The 15,197-nt window shown below is 39.1% G+C and overlaps 1 protein-coding gene across 2 annotated transcripts in view; it reads right to left on the reverse strand.

Annotated features, from left to right (window-relative positions):
* Positions 1 to 13,438, reverse strand: part of LOC124177310 — a 127,083-nt gene extending 113,645 nt beyond the window's left edge. Inside the window, exons 1-2 of one of the 2 annotated variants that reach the window (XM_046559514.1) lie at positions 12,634 to 13,438; positions 6,141 to 6,259 (exon numbers count right to left, since the gene is read on the reverse strand). In XM_046559514.1, the coding sequence (XP_046415470.1) occupies positions 6,141 to 6,245 (105 nt within the window). In that variant the 5' untranslated portion in view covers positions 6,246 to 6,259; positions 12,634 to 13,438. Of the gene's footprint in view, positions 1 to 6,140; positions 6,260 to 12,633 lie in introns of those variants that run through there. The other variant, XM_046559517.1, reaches the window with a different exon arrangement.
* Between the last annotated feature and the right edge of the window lie 1,759 nt (positions 13,439 to 15,197).

Below are 15,197 nucleotides of genomic sequence, written 5' to 3' on the forward strand. Positions count from 1 at the left end.
TAACGCAGAACTACATATATGTACCTACGTGAAGATACAAAGCGATAGCATAGGTTCGTATCCATCTGGGTTCCGAAACTGACGAAACGAAAAAAAATTCACGCATAGCAAAATACTTCAGAAACAAAGTCGGAGGTACCAACCCGGCACAAGGTAAAAAAAAAAAAGAGCCAACGGATGTGCGTAGAATACCGCACACCCACCTATAGACGACTTGTAAGGGTCAATATCCTACTTACGAGGGTAGTTACAGGTTAGGTTAGGTTGTTATGGCTACACCGATCTGAAATCAATTGTAGAACCATCTTTTCGGAGTATTACGATCTCGGGTATCTCAAACGGCGCAAGTTGCCGATTGTTTTCCGTTTGTTTTTTTTTTTTTTTTTTTTATATAAGAAAGGGGGAGGGGGGACCTGTAAACAAGCTGGTTTATCTCGTTTTGATTTGTAGTTGCGTTTGTTGATTGGTGGTGCGACTTACCGGCAGGGGACAGAGGTTGTCGTTGACGACGACCCAGCGACGGGAGTCGCGACGCCCTCGGAAACACAGACACGTGGAGTACGGTATCATGAGGAGAGAGGATCGTTCCGAATGCAACGACGGCGTCGTACTAGGCTATCCGGGAATGTGTCTATAGCGACACCGACAATGGACGTCCGTCGGATCGTCTCGCATCGCAACGTCCCTACGCGGTTACCGCGAAACGGAACCGATACGCGGGGATGGTGCAGCTACGCCCTCAGCGCCAACTAACGTCGGACCAAGCTACCCAGTTTCCGATCGATGAAACCGTCTCGTAGACCTTTAAAGTGTCTGTTCGGAGGTGCCGAAAGACACCAAAAAACATCCGGCTGGATCGGAACATAATCCAAACCGTGGAAAATACGCGGAAGATAATTTTGACGTCAGGTTAGGTTGAATTATAGGGGATAATTTATTTCTCGAAAAGGTCGCAACGAAAATAATGTTATTCTAGAAAATTCTGGTAAAATTTATATCGTTACGACGACGGTTTCAATGTTGTTCTAATAGACAAGAAAATTTGGAGAACCAGTAACTATTTAGTGTGATTATAGTTGTCACTGCTACATTTTCTGGTTATTGAAGTATAGGAGCAGTTTGTTTAGTGTACTAAATTTTCCAGCATAGTAATACGTTCGGAGGACCAGTGAAGCGGCTTTCAAAAAATTTAGCATAGTCCAAAATCGATTTCTTTTTTATTCAAAATTAATAACACGGGTGAAAAAAATTTGTGTCGTAAGGATTTTTCCACGCTGATAGCCCAATCCATTCTATATACATCTAGAATATGCCACATATTCTTCAAAGAACCATTACTCGTCGTTTAAATGCAAAGTTTCGAAAATAACAAATCGTCAGAGCAATTGTGATCAGTTGCCTTAATTTTCCAAAAAATAGTTCTCTGATTTGCATATAAGTTGGTTGATTTTTTTTTCTTACATCGCACATTCGTACGATGAAAACAAATTTATTAAATAATATGAAGCATCGAAAGGGTGAATTGGGCCATCGGTGTGGAAGGAAAAACCCTCACGGCACAAAGTTTTTTTTCACCACTTATTTTAAGTGAAATGACGTGTAATTACAAATAAGTCAATTTTAAACGGTCCGTTTTTTTAAAGCTGCTATGCTGGTTCCTTCAAGACAAATTTATTATTGCGGCGGTCGATATCAAATTATCGCAATTATATGTAGTTACAAGAAAGTGTATTACGAGTGTTAATGATCAAAACAAATACATACCAGAATTTTTGGTCACAGCTAAAAAACTAATTTTCATCTTGCACCTAAAACTGTATTTGTCGGTTATGGTAAAAATTTAAAATATTCGAGGACTGTATAGTAACCACAACTAGAAATTTCTCTCGGTGCGGTGGCAAAAGCATACGAAGGTACCCATAACGAGAACGTTTGTATCGTTGCACCCGATTATGGTAGTTTTGAGTGATTCGAAATTCAATAGCTTGCTACAGAGCCTATCGGAATCTATTTCTCGTAAATTTAGCATTTTATAACAATCCTGAACTAGAGTTAGCAGGCGAATTAGGATTATAGACTTTTCGATGAGCTGTTGCACATTGGATTACTGCAGAATGTCAATATCAGCCACAACAATACGATTGTTTTTCTCGGTGTTTCCAAATTCTTTGCATTTGTTGTAGGTATAAAAAATATTCGTTATGGATAGCAATTCAGCATAAATGTATGTACTAGTTTACCAAATATAGAACTAACAATACTTCAATCATTCCATTCAGAAATGGATGACCTGCAACTGTCACTAATCGAGGGTACGAATAGAAGAAAAGCCTAAATCGAAATTCGTACGGTTTTAACGAAATCAAGACAATTATGAAAAGGCTGCAAACTTCTTCAACAAAAATCGCATATCAGTTAGCGATATCAGTTCAGAGATGTAATTCGAAATCTTGATGAATTTGAAGAGAATATTTTTCGAGAAAGATGTGCGATCAGAGAGAAAAAAGCACGTCTTCGAGTGTGAAAGCGTAGCTTAGTGGTATGGAACAAAAAATTCCAATAATGCACTCAATGTAAAAAAAACCGATGCAGACGTATACAGATTGTGAGCTGCACAATCGCGAACGATTTTCCATATATCAAACTACAAATTCTCTAACAAACAGTAATTTGACGAAGAGACTATTTTCTAAAATATAATCGGTTTCAACTTGAGTCCATTTTTGAACAGTGCCCGAGCAAAACACTTTTTGCAGTTGGTTCTAAGCCAAACGCGGTATTGGCTCAAGGATTCAGATGGTGTCAGAGTTAGCACCGGACGTTAACCACAGAGGTACGTGGGTGGAAAAATTTTCATCACCCTTTGGGGTCCGGCAGTCTAACCAGAAGACCTTTCCTCGTAGCTCTACACAGGATGCAAAAGTTCCCAGAGTCAAAGCTGACTGACAAGCCAAATATGGGTTCAGGTTTGTTAGAGTAGTTTCGGTTCTGGCGGTACAACAAGAGAAGGTCCTGCGGTTTCGGTTGGATGCCCGAGCCATTCGATGGAACCGGAGATCTCTCCACAATGGCAGGGTGTAAGTCTCTTCAAGGTCGCGACAGACCTCAAAACTTCAGCTGGTTTAGGACAGTTCACATTTGCCTGCGGTATTTGCGACACTGAATATATCATCACGGTACAGTGTTAGTTATGAGATTGTCAGACGGGAAGAACCCGATGATAAAAACTGTCCGTGCCCCACATGCATACCGTATGCACAGACGCACTTACAAGAACATCTGTTCCATTCGTCCCTCAATGGTAGGTACATCGAGCAGATATAATCTAATCTTTATAATTTCATAATATATTCGAAAAGCAGAATAGGATCGATTCTCGAATTGGCCTTCCGCTGAAACCTTCACGTATATTTAAACACGTATGTAACTCCCGATTTAGGGAAACTATACATTGCCTACATTTCCATATAAATACTCCAGTGACGTTTCTGGGTTTCACCGATGCGCTTTAAACGATTCTCGATCCCGTTATAAGTGGGAAAATCCAACGTTTGGTAAAGTCAATAGATTTTTTCCGTAGGACAGTAAAAATCAAGTCTCGCATATATTGGACACAAAGATATCGAAAATAAAGTCACCTATAGTTTATCACGGACGGTATACTAGACATCAGAAATGAGGATCATCGTAAGGAGCGTTGAGTAATGTCCAAAAGTATCAAGCGACATCTTCAGTCGCATATGTACCTGACGCCACTCATTTGTAAACGCTGACCGTCGTTCTCTTGATTCCAAACGAGCGAAGCTTTTTACGAGTCTTATTTTGAATTGCATAAATACTGTATAAAATTAATGTCAAGGTAACTGAATCAAAGCGGTCAAGCTGGTTGTTCTTTGAGCCTGGATGATATCGAAGACGAGAACAGGTTTAGTCTAGATGTGATTAATTGCGCCTTTAATAAAGGATGCAACAGCTGGACAGGAACTTCTCTGTCGAGGTTGAAGTGCGGCAATAATTACTTCGAGATATAACAAGAGAGACCATTCCCGATGTGAATTTAACACCTTGTCGGAAACACCATTGGCTTCGGGCTCCAGGGATTCCTGCTTCAAATATTGATCCTACTTCACGCACCTGAACCCGGATTTCCGTCTAACCTCGCCACGTTTACGCCTGCTGTTCAAAAATAACTTTTCTATTGAATGCAGCAGGCCTACGGAGTCACAAGCCGCAGCAGTCCGGGGTGGTGATTTGCGCGTGAAATTATATAGCCGCAAGCTCCGTGTACACGCGACGAAAATCGATCGAATTCAGCGAACAAACCAACGTTCTCTTGGTCTCGTTGTTCAGAGAAAGTATTATTACATTAAACGTCCCAAGTTGATTATTTTTCGTATCGCTTCAATGACCCAAAAACGCTATACACTCAAGTATTCCCGATTACGAATGTGTTCTCAAACCTTGAATAGATCTTATACTGATGGTTTTCTGTTGAGCCTTTTATTATACATTTATGATACACTAAGTAGTAAGGTCACTATGCAAATACCAACGTGTACAATGAAAGTTTGGTTAACTTAAGGAATAGTTGTACAAGCGCCACTGTCAAGGTTCTTAGAAATGCCGACTTCCACAAAATTTTATCTATATCAAAGGGCCAATTGATTTCTGTAATAAAACCGAGGTTTTTATCAAGAAATTCCGTTGTGACATGTTCATGTTCATGATGAAGGTCCCCTCTTAAAGGGAATGCAATTAAGTCCGTCGTATTCGACTTATGAAATGGCGCCAGGAAGACTCTCGTGCAAAATTGTAGGTAAAGTATAGGCGTCATAAAATGTTTCGCCGTAAGCTCCCTATGAATTACTTGCCATAGACAGCGCTACAGATTGGTTGTTGATTCATTTTTCATGTCTCTGTTGAGGATACCAAGAATATGGAACATACTCGATGCTGGAACTCGTGATCTAATTTCCATTCGTCGAAGTTCGAGCATGCAGTGCACACACATTATTATACATACGTACGCACACGAGCAATGTTGAGCATGAATCTATGTATGTCAAAGAGTACGAAGAGAATTCAACAATGTATTTGTTTTTTTCCATCTCACTTCCTCGACGCCGCTACCAAGTCCTTGTGGCGTGCTCTTACGTCAGAAATGGCGAAAGCTCCGAATGTTTATTACGGGTCCTTGGTAATAGCTACGCTCAAAAATGCTATCAAACAGTTCGAACTTGTCAGTTTACAACCATGGCGGCCTCGAGGAGACATATCTGTCCAACGATTATTCCTTTTTCTCCAATCTACGCTTGACGTTCCGCCACTTCCTGCGTTCTTCTTCTCTTTCTACTCATCCTTATCAGTCACTTTCTTTTCGTATTAATTCAGACGAATTATAATCGCGCATTTCATTGCTCTTCCAGCTGGTTTATGCATAAGCCGACTTTACAACTATAGATCAAAATAGCTGTTATTCCCCCCCGAAGCCTGTTTCTTATGGAAGTAAGCAATTTGAAGTTTTGCAAAGTGCCTGCATCGTAGTTGGAAAGTTGAAACTCGTGTTCTTACGGCAGTGCTAATATTATTAAATCAATTCCACTGTCTCAAAGAACCGAGTTACACGTCTGCTATTATTATCATCCGTCTCTGGATTATCAATGTCTCTCATTGTCAATGAATGGCCTCGAGTTTGAGCCACCTGGAAGGAGATTCGCAGATAGTAATGTTCAAGTCTCAAGTACATAACTGCAGCCTTGACCTGATTGCCAGAACGAACTGACCAAACTAAATCTAAGACGCACGCACGTGCCCTTGCAGTAACGTGCGTGATTTGAGGCCCCTAATTATTGTGTACGCGCTTATACCTTGAGAGAACCTGTACCTGGACTGTTAAATATCGAGATCACGTGTCTTTGGTTTAATTTCAGTTTCTGCCGTGCCTGCCTCAAGTATACTTGAGGCACTCAATCAAGGCAAGTGCGGTAACATCGAAAGTCGCTTAACGGAGAGACAGAGAAGAAGCAAACTAATAATTCTGAATATTACGAAACATCCTTGCGTTTTTTTGGCTAAAAATGTATTCGTGTTTATGCTACGTAAAACGAGAATGGAAGAGTAGTAAATGGTAATAAACTCACCGAGAGAAATATCCGTAGAATGTGTTGGGATATTGTTACTCCTCCACGCCGGGATAGAACAAGTGGAGACACGACGATGTCCAGAGGAAGTCGTGGCAATTCCATTGTCGGACTTGGACCTTTAAATTGATGATAAAGAAATTGAAAGTATTTGACAAAAGAACACGTATGATTATAATTTTACAGGTAATTCGGAACTCTTTAGAAATCGCGTAGTTAGTGTAAATCGTGTAAAATCACCTAAATTTATTTGAAAACCAAACATCCTCGGGTTTATTTGATGACGGTAAATGTTCATGCATATTTTTGAGGTTTTGGATTTCTGTAAAGATTGATGACAGGCAAGATATTGAATGGCATGGAGAGCCCTGTTAGACTTTAAATTGAAACATTCAGAAAAAATGTTATCGTTGTGGTTTTCCATGTAGTCTCGACGTTACAATTGAATGATCCATGTAAATATCATGGTTGATAGAATTAACAAACGGTTGACTTGAATTGATATTTAGCTGAATCAACTGATATAGAATTGGGTCAATAAAGAATATTACCTTCGTACTAAATAGAAAAACACATCTGATAGAGTCGATAACATATTTTTATCAGCGTACGTGAAACGCGTCGACTGATATTATGGTCTCTATAAACTCGGTGTCTATAGCCAATGTAAGAGGTTAAATGTTTTTATCACCCTTCATCCTAATATATATATATATATATATAATATCGCTGAAAACACTCAGTCAATTTTGTCTGTAGTTTCAACGTATACCGTGCGCAAGTTGACTGAAATACTCGTCGTGAAAATTTCGTTCATAAATAATTAGTTTAGATTGGAAGTGTTTCTTATGAATTACAGAACTTCGGTCAATATGAATACGACTTGAGGTGTGGTTGGAAATATTCTACCTTAAAAATTGAAATTCCACGTGTCGAACAGTTCTATTATAATTCCGCGGTCCGCAGAGGCAAAATTCGTTTCCTCAACAGGGATGTCAAGTTTTTCGTACGTTTTTATCTCTCAGTCTAACTCGATAGCATACTTGACTTATAAGCGTGCAATTACATCATATATATGATCGATATTATGTCTCCGAAATCAGTGATTGTGAATACGAAGGATTGTAGCATAGGCTATATATTTACTTTGATAAAAATAAGTTTTTAGTTCGAATTATCAATATTTGTAAATTAAGTCGCAAGAAAAAGCACCGCTTGACTTCTTTGTCGGCGTGTGCTAACCAAATGGTTGCACATACGTGAAATATAACATTAGTGTGATGTGACGGATAACTTTACATTTCGGGATTACGAAGCCATCTTTTGTACAAGCTTCAAGCGGAAGAACTTCGTAATTTTTTAGAGAGTAAAATTATACTAAATTGTGATCCAAAGTGGAGTTTGTGATTTTGTTAATTGCTTCACGAAATAGATAACGATTCATGGGCCGATCATCCGTCCTGATGTCTTCGTTTTCTTTTGCGTATACAGGAAATATCGGCACTGGATGTAAAATTTTTCGCAAAAATCTGAATATCTGACGTGTATATCGAGATATTAACTATCTGTTTATGGCATGTCAATTTACGGTTAATCTAGTATTATCTTTTTCCGTGACATGCGGTGACCCTAGGACAAAAAGTTGTTTGATTTTGCTTTGCTTCTGGCACGTTGCTTTTGACTTCGGTTTACCCGTGTGAACTTGGCATTTCAACTGTTAGCATCTACGTACGTATGCCAGGAAATGGCATCTTTTTCACAATAATCACAACGCCTCATCATATCCCTCGCACCTTTTGTCAATTTTATGACTATTATCGACTTTTTGTCAGGTTAAAGTTGAAGAGCAATCGCTGTTTCGCAAATTTTTTCAAGGAAAACTCATCGCGAAGTTGCAGTATAGACATTTTTCCAAATGTTTGTATCGTTCGCATTACCATCGCTCTAACTTCGTGAATTCTCACCAGTCTTAATTGTATTCACTCTTGACATTACAGGGAACCAAATACGTGGACGTGGAGAAATCTGGTCCCATTAAAATTTTTTTTTATTCTGCATATAATTTTGCATCCTTTCTGACTCATCTCTCGTGTGGCTAATTAAAGCTTTTTTCTGAGCTCTGTCTTCAAGATTTGTCATACGTTTTTTGTCATCATTATTCTGCGTGGTAGGTTATTGGCATTATACTCAAGCAGACGCTCTACTCGGTGTCGACGTCTATCAGATATTTAGAGATATATTAGTCAATATTGAAATCGAGTACATTTCCATTATCATATAAAAGTTCGTATAAAAATTCAGCCGTATGTACAGCCTGTCGATAGGCTAAATAATAAATGTGGAATTTACCAAAGCTATTGAGAAACGGTCAGAACAAAACTCGACAAGAGTTCTTTGGAAAACTTCGGAAAACTTATGTGCAGAACTCTATACGCGATCCGTCATAATAAAATTTTCCGAGTAATTTTTCAGAGAAATATTCTTATTAGAAAATACTTCATTCGAAAACCGATTTCATACATTTGCGACCTAATTGTGAATAAAATACATTTTGAAATATTATCCCTACCTTTTTCTGCCCCCTGCCAATTAAACTCCGCTTTAAGAATTTCTAGAATTTCCGGCCCTGATATACACAAAATCTTAACCGTATCTGTGCATGAATAATTTGTAAGTAGCATGTAATGGGGAGATTAACGTGTCCAACCTGTCCAAGATATATGTATAATACGTAACGAGGTTGACTCTGTGTCACTGACAGCTGAAATCCACCATCTAGCCCCACAGTAAAACGAGCTGTCACGTGACAGTATATAACGGGATTATGGTGGACCAAAACTTCTGCGTGATTCTAAAAAAGACAACAAAGGGATGGGTAAAAGGTCTAAACTTTTTTACATGAATTGCCTACGACCAGACCAAGAATTCTGGAAGTCATTAATCGTTTTAAAAAAATGAAAAGGGATTCCAAAAAGAAACATTTCATCGTTGTAATTTCTATTGGCGGAAAATTTTCCCGGCATTTCAGAAGATAAGAACTGAAATACTTAATAATAATAGTACCAATAAAGAACATAATAATCGTAAGTTTTATAGCGATGATTATTTGAACACTATATGATCGGTGTTATATTACAATACGACTTTAGACATTTTTCGGAATTTATTACGAGGTTGAAATTAGTAGCTTTCTCGTAACGATAAATTAAGAAAGAAAGCACTGTTTCGTAATATTACAACGATTTTTGAAGGAGTTCAGTCTTCAAAATATAACACGCTACAACTCCATCCATTTATGCCAATCGGCGGGATAACTCGGATTTTTCGTGATGTACGAACAGTTTTGCTATGCTATGGCTGACAATAAATACTCCGTTGATCGGCAATTTCGTTTGCCGTTGAATGACTTGTCGATCGAAACTTCAAGTTAGCGCGCAATAAAGTTTCCATTATTGAATAGTATATCCGCTGTATAGTAATATATTTAACGTATTTGTTTACTTGATTTCTGTACCACCTTGATAGCCAGTTTGACGAGTATCAGCTAATTCCGATAACTCCCCCACCCCGCCTCCTCGCTCCTTCTTCGTCCAACTATCAGTTATAATCCAATATTTTGATTTAAAAAAGTTCAAAACAACCTGTATATGTCGAAGACCCAAATAGTTAGTTGTCGTAGCGACTTGCACGTGGTTAGCTTGATCGAAGTTTATCGAGATTATGTCTCCATACATTTATAACCGAATCTATTTTCTCGCCTAGCTCGTATAGCTCATATAGCAAGCATGTCGTCAGTTATTGTTTTGGGCCTGTCGCAAGATTTTACTTGACCAGTGCTGATTTCGCAAACTCTTTAAGGGGATGCCCCGATCGATTTCCACGCTGACTTATGTATCTCCAAATATCGAAGTACACGTGCGTCAAACGCGGAAAAGGGCCCAACAGCCCCATTCTATACACAATTCTGAAGAAAAACACTCCATTGCATCTTCATTTGGCGCAGAAATAAAGAAATGGCATGAATCCTACGAGTTTACTAGGATTAATGTACCAGTAAATGAACGGCGTTGTCACTGTTTCCTTGAAAAAATAGTGTATTCGTGTCATCTTTTGTTTACGGAATTTTTTCTACTGGAAGGAGATGTTCACATCGGTCTTGAAATAGTGTGATAATTCGTTTTCGAAAAGCGTGTGTGCCTCAATGTGAGGAAGTGATAAGAATAGTCAGCATGGCTGCTTCCCCCTTGGATGTTTAGGATATATTATACGCTTAAGAAATGTCCAATAAGGCATGATATTGCTTCCTGTTTATCGTAATATGCTGCAACCTTAGTTTTGTATAATTTTTACGGTACGTAAAAATGCTCAAAATAGGCTCAAAGTGACAGTGTTCGCTTATTTGTTCTGACAATCGCTATTTTGCCAAGAAAGAACCGTGTCGTTCAATCACTGGTATGGGGAATTCCGATAAATAAACGACATGAAACGGCGGCGTTCATTCATTGCAATCCTCACTTCGAGTAAATGAGCGAGGCCAGATTTGATTGTGAGATCTTGTTATTTGAATCTACATACCGATTCTGATAATACTAATATATATTAAAATTTAATTATTTTCGGTTCAAGGTAGTCAAGATATCTAGCAAATAACACAGAGTAAGTACAAAGTGCGACGGCATAGAGAATAAGTACCAATATTTTTTGGTCTTATTTTGCAGTATCAGTTATGAAAATTCAATCCTATATTAATTTATTTATTCATTCATTCATTCGTTCCTGTCTTATTGTACCTAGTTTTTCAGAGATTCTTCGTTAAATAATCCTTCATACTCGTCGAATTAGGAACTATGTGTGGTCTAAAATTCTAGACTGTTAGTAAATAATTAGAGAAAACCGTTTCATTCTCGAGTTCTGTTTCACCCTGGCCTTCCCTATTTACTAAATCAATGATTATAGTTCCTAATAATTCTTGTCACTTTTTTATGTGTGAAATTTTGTCAGATAAATATCTATTTTATACTATCCATCCACTGGATCTCGATGTTTATTTGGTGAATAGGCCTGTTCAATTCCTGGGAAAGAGTCTGTTCATTGATTGGGCTAGAGCGTTCAATTACTGGTGAAATGGCTATTTTTACTTTAAATATATTTTTGTTTTAAATACTTTGTTCGAATACAATGTTTCAACTAGACAATCCAAATATTAAGGACATATTGTGTCGAATAGTATTGGTTTTATCAGGCCACAATCGCCCAGTAAAAAAAAATCCTTTCATAAAACTGACAATGAGCTTAAACGTTCGTTCATTGGTACACTCGCCCTATTGTGATTTTGTAGAAACCGTGACATTTCTTTATTTCTGCCTCAAAGGAAAATGTGTTGGGAGTGTTTTTGTTCAGAATTTCGTATACAATGGGGCTGTTAAGCCCTTTTTCGCGCTTGAAATACGTGGACTTTTTATATTTCGAGATATATACGGCAACGCCGAAATCGACCAGGGCACCCTTAATTTCCCCTAATAAAACCTGCTTGCATCTCCAGGAGATAGATAACGTACATACGTGCGATTCATTGTATATTTTCACCGGTTTTCGCCCTTTCATAGCCCTTTTTCAGTTATTCAGCGAACCAAATCTGGTGAATATTGAAAAAATCGAAAACATGTCATTGACCTCGTTGTCAGTCGGCGCCTCAACGGTGATGAAAATTATTCAATCTCATAAAGCAGAATCTTTCTTTCGTTAAGCTGATCAATACTGCGATATTATATAACGATTGTCGTGTTTAATTTCTAGACTTCTTCTTCAGATGATGCTGACACCTTGTTATTAGTTTCAATACGTGGAGTTCTGCATTTTCGAAGCTGAAGAACGGTCTCACGATCAGAATTGTTTACTGGTAACATTCATAAAGGTTTCGCAAATTCCATTCTGACAAGAAAGTTGAATGGTTCAAGGAATCTTACCGGCATGCTAAATTCACTTGTCATACGGCTAAAGTTTGTCAGTAATGCGATGCTTGTATTGATCAGGCACCGTTATCGGCCACTAGGAGTTTTGATTTTGCGATAAAAAAAGGCACGCATCAATATTATAAACACCGTATTATTAGTGGGCCTCAGACGTAAACATGCATATATAAATTCGACAGTACAGATTTAACTCCAAAAAGTCATTCTAGACAAGGCTCGATTAAGCGACAATCGTAATTGGATGCAGATCAACAAAAATCTATATCCTTCGTGACGCAAGTGAATGTTACGAATGATGAAACGGCAAGTCTTTGCACACGACTGATTGTGAGTAAGTTGTTAAATGCGTTCCGAAGCATTACGAGACTTTAACTGTTCGTGCTGCTGGGACGTTCGTAAGTTTAGAAATTCAAATTTCCGAAACATTGCTGAAATGATGAAACTTTGCACGCCGTATGGAATACGATGAGACAACTTGTCCGACGGCAAATATAAGTAAACCTACAGTTAATATATCTCACCGTGCAGTCTCTGAGCTGTGGATCATTCAAAGCATGCCAAGTGACTTGTGAAAACACCGAGATGTACCAGTATTCAAACACGTCGTTCTGGATTCACCACTATAACGAAACTGCGTGCACTGGAGTCGCGTTACAGGTACGTATAATATACACGTGAGGTATTACGACGCACAGTTCCTATCGCGACTCTATTTCCGCTTGTTATTAAGCGCGTAAAACCGCGGAGCGGGGTTTCTCGATTAGCGTAAAAGTCGAAGAATCGAGTATGGCGTAAATGTCACACACGCGCATTCGTACTCCAGGAAGGGAACGCTACGAATGTGATGGCAATGCCAGCGACGTCAGGATGCGGTGCAGCTGTTCCTCGCGATGTGCGAACTTGCCGAGTCCTGCTGGCCTACACGAGCTAAACTGGTTGCAGACAAGCGGTTCTAGCCTCAGCCGCGGTGCGACAAGACTCCATGTCGTGGACCAAGGGGACGGAAAGCGTCTCTCCGAGCATTGGTAATCTTGAACTCCAGCCACGGCCGGTGAATTTAATTCGATGTCACCTTGGCCCCGATTCCTTTCCTTTCTTTTTCCTTGTTTCTCTTTTTTCCTTCGCCTCTCTTTCGCGTTCCTCCCGTGTTACTTGAGATAGAACTGAAATTCTAACGAGGATAGGTACAATCTTGCGCGCGGAAATGTGACAGATATTAGTTCTGTTTTTATTACACACGCGTCGAAGTAACTGATCGGGCATTGCACGCACTATGGCATACCTGCTGGCAAACCGACAGGCGTGACGTTTCTAGGACACATTTCCTTGGCGTTCCCGCTCGAAACTGGTTTCTTCTCTGAGGTGAAATCTGTGGCGACATCTTCAACGTCTGCACGGAAAGTCTTGGTACCTAACGGGATGTACCCGCCGCCGTAGCGCGTAGTGTCGAATTGGATATCTTCAGTCAACGCTACTCGACACTTACGGTACCGAACCGCAGCGATAACAGGTGATAACCTCGGAGTCAGGTCTGAGGTGTTCTTCACCAACTCAGCCCACTTTTTTTTTTCATCCTCTCGGATCTGTTCCATAATTGGTTATATAGTAGTATTACTATATAACCCTATGTAACCAATTATGGAAAAGATCCGAGAGGATAAGAAGAAAAGTGGCTGAGTTGATGGCGTTGATGGAGAATGCTTCATGTAACCCGTTGAGCTGGTTAATGCTAGTTACAATTACGTCCGTGGTTTTAATACAATATTCGCATATTCATTTTCGTCACGTACGGTGTTTGGACACTATCCGCGCAATTGTCACCCGCATATTACTTTTTAATAGGAATATTGATCAGGGGTGAATCTGGGGTCGTCGCTTGCAGAAACAGAGGATATTTATAAGGAGTCCGTAAGTCCAATCGTTTCTCGTGCATTACTATTGTCAGTCTTTAGGGGTCTGCGAGTAAGCTGAAATTCTTCGGGTTGGTTCGCGTAAAATTTTGGGTACTCGGAATTTTCGGACTACCCGAAGATTTCGTGATTGTCGAAAAACCCGACTCGATGTAAACTCGATCCGAACCCGGGTTGGAGTAAACTATCAGTCTTAATACCTAATATTAATCATGGGGACACAGGTATATCTTATGGCGGCTTAGGGCGTCCGTTATTTTGGTCATTTTAAAATAAATATAAATTTCCGATGTTTTTTAATTATTTGTTTTTTCATAAACTAACATAGACTGAACAAATCAACGTTATGCTTGAGAACAATGTTTATACTTCCGAGTGAACAAAGAAATAAAAAATACACATATCGAATCTCAAAATTGTCTTATATTCCACAAAACCATAGTTCAGTCGGTATTACGATACGCGATACATCGTTGAATTCTTACCTTGGATGAATATGCTTAAGAAATATTGTCCTGCAGTACGGAACGCACATATCGTGTCAGGAATCGTAATAAATGATAGACTGAAGTGAACTCCTCAAGAAAAAGCCGTCAACTGTTATAAACAACACGCGCAACAATTGAAGATCGCGCTCGAGTGCGCAGCAATGCCACGCGCAGGGTGAGCAAATAGCTTGCGGCGCCGCGAACTTTGAACCGAATTTTCGTTAGTGTGTGAATATTTGTTGATGTATCTTCTGAACCGCTGCAACGCCCACTACCAAATTTTCAGACAAACTTTCGCATTGAAGAAGGCACGCTGCGTATAAATTGTAGCGCATACGATTGGGGCACGTTACACTTACGAATAATTTGCACGCATTTTGTATTACAACCTACACTGAAGCGGGGTATGAAAAATCCGATAAAACACTCTCGAGAAGTTCACAAGAGAACCTAAAATTTTTGTGAAGGAACTTTTTTCAAATGTCGTTTAGGTTTTAAGCTACATAGGCGCGAAAAATCAAAACATTGTTGAAATCAATTTATTGGATGAGTTGTGAAGAAATCATGTGTCGAAAATATCTGAAAAAATTCAAAGTTCATCCTTTCAATATTTACTTTGATTTTGTGAAAGGGCAATCAGAATGGGTCAGGGAAACCGACTTTCGAATTTGACGTAGAATACTCCCT

This window comes from Neodiprion fabricii, chromosome 3, assembly GCF_021155785.1.
Source record: "Neodiprion fabricii isolate iyNeoFabr1 chromosome 3, iyNeoFabr1.1, whole genome shotgun sequence".
NCBI lineage: Eukaryota > Metazoa > Arthropoda > Insecta > Hymenoptera > Diprionidae > Neodiprion > Neodiprion fabricii.